Raw genomic sequence first — 6,059 nt, forward strand, 5'->3', positions numbered from 1 at the left:
AGTTTTGCTATTTGTCAGATTGAATTAATACAATTCCTTTTGATAGGGGTTCTAGTGATACAGATGACAATGCAGTTCATTCCTTGCTACATTTGAAAGATTCATCCAATCCTCCCGATTATGTCAGTGACAGTAATGATTCTGAGAGAAGTATTGTTGTGCCAATATCTATCCCTTTGGAAACTATCACTGTACAGAAAACCAACACAGAGAAAGGAAAGCAGAAATGGGACAAAAAACATGCATGCAAATTTTGTGGAAAATTGTACCCAAAACTGGCTAGACACTTGGAAACAATGCACAAAAATGAAGTTATTGTAGCTAAGGCTCTTTCCTTACCCAAAAACAGTGCCGAAAGAAAAGAAATTTGGAAAACAATAAGAAATGAAGGAGACTGGGATCACAACTTCAACGTTCTGAAAAATGGAACTGGAACATTAATACCGAAGTATAGAGAGCAGAAGACCAGAGCACATAGTGAATTTATACCATGTAGTGGTTGCAAGGGTTTGTACTCCAAAACTTCATTGAGTGATCATTTTAAGACATGTGTTAGTAAGCAGACTGATAAAAAAAATCAAGGAGTGAAAGAAGGTCGTTTTTTACTACCTATTCCAGAACATATTAATGGAGGATTTTACAAAGATGTTTTATTATCCATGTCTCAAGATGACATTTATATGTATATATATCGCGATCCACTCATACTGAAATTTGGAAAGCGCCTGTATGAAAATAAGGACATCCAGGAACATACATCTAACCACATCAGCTGCAGAATGAGAGAACTAGGCAGACTAATTGGAGAAGCCAAAAAGACACCTGAATGGGGTATCCAGAAGATTGAGGATTGTTTTAGTCCTGAGAAATTTAACAATGTTGTGTCATGTGTGAAGTCCCTTGCTGGATTTAGTGAAGATACACATATGTATGCAACTCCTTCACTGGCACTGAAAATAGGGTATAGTCTTCAACGATGTGCAAGGATTTATAGATCAGATGGAATTATTGAGTCAGATATAACAAAACAAGAGAATGGTTCAGCTTTCATTCAGTTGTATGAGTCTAATTGGAACGATCTCATCTCTTCCCGTGCACGACAAACTTTGAGTGAGAAAAAGTATAATGCGCCAAAAATGTTACCTCTATGCGAGGATGTGTACAAGCTTAATTCCTACCTAAAAGAAAAAATCAAAGAACTTTTGATGAAATTGTCGAATGATTCAGCTTTCTACATTGAGCTGGCAAAGATGACACTATGTCACATAACTCTCTTTAACAGGAAGCGTGGAGGCGATGTGCAGCGTATTACTGTAGACAATTACAAGCAAGCTATTGAAGCACAAAACAGTGTTCCCTATGATGACGAACTTAAATCAAGTTTGTCAGACGTGGAAATTGAGCTTTGTCGTTCTTTGACTCGAATTGAACTCAAAGGCAAACAGGAAAGAAAAGTTGCAATATTACTTACTCCAGAGATGATTAAATGCATTGATCTCTTAATGCAGAAAAGAAGTGATGCAAATGTATGTGGAAAATATTTATTTGCTAGACCATCACCCTCCACACGAACACTAAGGGCAAGTGACGTATTGAATGAAATATGTGGGAAAATAGAATTGCGCTATGGAAACATTATAACCTATACAAACCTCAGAAAACACATTGCCACAATGGCACAAATCCATGAGCTTAGTGAAAACGGTCAGGATCAGTTAGCCAAATTCCTTGGCCATGACATAAGAGTCCACAGAGAAATTTATCGGCAACCATTGGATATCATTCAAAAAACAAAGATCTCCAAGATGTTGATGCTCATTAACGAGGGGAAAAATGTCACAGAGATGCTCTTTAATAATCAGGGTGAGTTGTTTTCTTTAAATGATGATAGGCATATAGACAGGGAAGGATTCAGTGTTGTGAATAGATTATTAAAATGAACTCATTTGTTATATTTCAATGGTGATTATTTATTCCTCCTGTGCATGTTTGATCTATAGACTTTTGATAACGTTTGATTTTAGATTTGGTTTAGTATAGTATGTTTATTGTGGACTGTTGTACTGTAAAATTGTGAAATTCACTGGGAGTGGGGCAGGGGTTGGGGCTTTTTCGTGGGGGGGGGGGGGGAGATAAATTTGGCCGTATAGTGAATGACTTTTTTTTAGGTCAATTAATTCACATGGGTACATGTAACATATTGCTGCCATAATTTAGGAATTACCTGCACGTGTGCATTATTAGCAAAACTGAATGTTATAAAAGTTTACCGTTAAAGTCTGCAAGTTTCTTTTAACCAAAATTAAAATTTGGATTAGGGTTTAGACTCCATAATGAAGCTTAAAATGCAAAAATGAGACCCTCAGCCAGGTTAATCTAAATGATATGGTACTCAGGTCACTGGTGACTGTCAAGGCCTGTAGGCCTCCTATTAGTTAATGAAGGTAAGAATTCTAATTTCTTGTATATATGATATAAGAATTAATGTTCATAACTTACTCTTATCGTTTTTTGATTATTTTTTCTAGAGGAGGTAAAGGAAATTGACGGGTCCTGTGCTGATGAGAGTGATGGAGAAATGAATTACCAAACTGATAAAGACAGTCTTCATAATAAAAGCGCTCAAGGTCTGTACCCTTATTTCAGTACACATTTATTTTTGGTATATTCTCCTTTTCTGGTATATTATAATTCTACTTTAAACTAGATGCATGAAAAAAAAAGCAGTTCTCAAGATTAAATGTTGGGTACATTAACAGTCAAGCTTCAGTCCACACAGGGTCATAGTTTTAAACTAAATGTTTCCTGAACAATATGCATCTTTGAACAACTTATTACATCTCTCCCATCCATAACAAAACAGTTCCCAACAGATTTATTTTAATTATCATACTGACATTTTTCCCAAGAATATATTTGTTAGAAAATATGTTTCTAATTGAGTGGAAAGATTTCAAATTCTGATTTACAAAAAAAAACAATTTTCTTAGTTAATTTGTTTTCTTAAAACAAGACAAAAACAAAGCTTAAATACGACTCATGAATATAGTTGATAAACTTCATCACTGGCATTACCATATTTTCTGTCTGCTCATAATGTGAAGAATTTTCAGTCAAAAATCAAGTACATGTCAAGACCATGTAATTTATACAGAAAGTTTTTATATACTTAGTATCTTTCATATTACATATACATGTATGATAGATGCAAATGACAAATTCCTTTTTACTTCTCTAAAAATATTTAGCCAGAATGAGATATGAAATTATGGTACCTGCAAAGTTATTTTTTTTACAATCCTTTATCAATGTATGAATACTATTGTATCGCGCGTGTAAACTGTTCTATCCTAACGTACAGTAATCTTATCAGGTTTATCGTTATATTTTATCAGTTTCTCCATTTATCCTATCGTGTTAGCTGTATCCTGCCTTTTCGTAAGCAAGCTATTTTATTTTAAAGTTATAAGTCGTTCATCGCTCCGTTAACAATAATATTGGAACAAATAATGCAAATCTTTATCAAACATTCCATCAAATTAACAATATTAAGCTATATGTATTGAAGTTCTTAAGTCGAAAGATATTTTTAAAAAGAAGACATAAGTAACATTTGGAGATGATAGGGTAATGTGTACAATCGAAAATTCTTTGGAACAAGATAACATATGTAACTGTATGTCTGACATATTAAATCGTACGCAGAGAGTGTTTTGAATTACTGTGTAAACATTAACTTGCATGTCATCTAATTTGTTTATTTAATTCAATAAAAAAAAATGATAATATTTAGATAGATTATATAAGGAATAAGGAATCATTCTTTGAGTATTATGAGGTGATAATTTCGGTCGGGGCGTGATCAAATCCAATAAAGCCCGAAGGGCTTTATGATAGATTTGATCACGCTACGACCAAAATTATCACCTCATAATATTCAAAGAATGATTCCTTATTACTTATATTTATATAATTTTAAGCCATCGTCCGATTAAATATTTAAATATAGATAAACAAACCCCGCTGGTGCCTCAATTTGGCGTCATTTGTATTATGAGTTATATAGTACAAAATCGATAAGTAGTGTTATCACAGGCAAAGACACTGGAAAATGTAAATATATATTATTAAAGAACACGCATTGTATTTTGATTATTGATAAAGATAATTCATACATCATTTTAGTTTATTTTTCCAATGAATTTATTCTAACGACGCAGCTCGTAATAATTTGACTTTTTTAATAAAATGAAATTCTGCTTAATATTTCTTATTTCCTACATTTTCTTTATCAAATTATGCCATTTTCGGGTAAATCGTGAAGATCATATATCGTGATTATTCGTTAATTATGAACATGCATAGTATATCCTTTCCTATGGTGTATAAATCCTATTGTATCATGCATGTATCATGTTCTATCATGCATTAAGCCTGTCCTATCGTGCGTAAATCATTTATCTTGTGAAAAAAAATGTTGCGGTTCTGTATGTCTTCTTAGTTATTTGCATTTTTCACATTCCAACCATATCATCAACCAATTTATATTCTAAAACTCGTAATTTTAGGGAAAAGGAAAGCACCCTCTGATGGCAGATCTACTGATGAAAATTCTGCAGGCAAACGTCACAAAACACAGAAAAAACCATGGAATCCATCTGAAATGAATTCAGTCAACAAGCATTTTTCCCATTTTATTGCAATGTCCAAAGTTCCTGGCAAGAACGATATCGAGAATGTTTTAAAAAAGGATAAAATCCTTTCCAAAAGAACTTGGAGAAATGTGAAAGATCAAGTGTACAACCTTATAAAAAAACAAAGAAAATGCTGATTTTTTGTCTTTATTTACCTTGATAATAAAGTAATTACAAGTTCATTATAGCTTGTGGACATCAATTTTCATATATTGTATAAAGCACAGAAGTGTGAGGATTAGCAAATTTGTAGAAAATACTCCATGTATAGCTTTACCAATACATACTGTTGTCATGTTTGCTGCTGTGATGAGCATTCACCTTTGTAAAATAACTAAGGAATAAGGGCCATGATAACTTTAGCTGGAATTGATTAATACAACTGTAAAACTAATATGGTTTTGTGTTTTTAGTTGACATTAACTTGAAATGACAAAATTTTTTTTTTCAGATATTTTGGGTATAGACCTTGATTAATTTTAGCATTGTCATTGAAATACAGAGGGATTGGAATAAATATTACAGTGACTGGACATGTAGTATTAATGAGCAAATTGTGTACCGGTATATCTACCTTCATTGTTGGTTGTATGAATGACTATGGTTACAGTTAGTATTTGTATGAATTATACAATAATTGGTAATTGATTTGATTTGATGTTTGGAAATAGATTTTGACAAATATATAATGTACTAGAAATTAAGAAAATATTTAGTAACTTTGCATACTGCAAATTATATTAATGAGCTAGATTTGCTATATAAAAATTAATTGTACTGTTGATGTGCATTGATGATAGTTGTGTGAACAACAGAATGTGTACTGCATTCACAAGAATTGTAGATTTGTTGAAATGTTTTAATGATATATATAAGAATTGGTTATTTTAATCAAAATGTAGAGAATATGTTGTATGTACATGTGTGTGTGTATATATATATATATATATATATATATATATATATATATATATATATATATATATATATATATATATATATATATATATATATATATAGTGTTTTACAATTTCGGTTTGGAGCATTTTGGAGCACTGACAGCATTAGTAAACTCTGAATAATTTGAATTTGTAAATTCACAAATTGCACTGATGAAATGTTGGAGAAGTAGATATTGACATATTTCATACTGTTGAAATGAATTACTTCATTGTGGATGTTGAGAGTTGACAATGATATGAATGATGCATCGTTTACAGCTAGTATGCACATGCACTATACATACGAGGTATTTGATTGTTTGGGATGATTTGGAGATAATGAAAATATTTGCCAATAAATTTTGATTACTTATATAAGTGTTAATTTGTTGTAGAGCAGTAAGAAATTTATTCATTACATCAA

At 31.8% G+C, this 6,059-nt stretch overlaps 1 protein-coding gene across 1 annotated transcript in view; it reads left to right on the top strand.

Moving 5' to 3' along the window:
* LOC117693158 (serine-rich adhesin for platelets-like) overlaps nt 1-5,633 on the top strand; it is a 36,348-nt gene extending 30,715 nt beyond the window's left edge. The window contains exons 8-10 of the mRNA XM_066072425.1: nt 47-1,863; nt 2,529-2,627; nt 4,569-5,633. Coding sequence (XP_065928497.1) covers nt 47-1,863; nt 2,529-2,627; nt 4,569-4,831 — 2,179 coding nt within the window. The 3' untranslated portion in view covers nt 4,832-5,633. The remainder of the gene's footprint in view (nt 1-46; nt 1,864-2,528; nt 2,628-4,568) is intronic.
* The last annotated feature ends 426 nt before the right edge of the window (nt 5,634-6,059 follow it).

This window comes from Magallana gigas, chromosome 9, assembly GCF_963853765.1.
Source record: "Magallana gigas chromosome 9, xbMagGiga1.1, whole genome shotgun sequence".
Taxonomy (NCBI): Eukaryota; Metazoa; Mollusca; class Bivalvia; order Ostreida; family Ostreidae; genus Magallana; species Magallana gigas.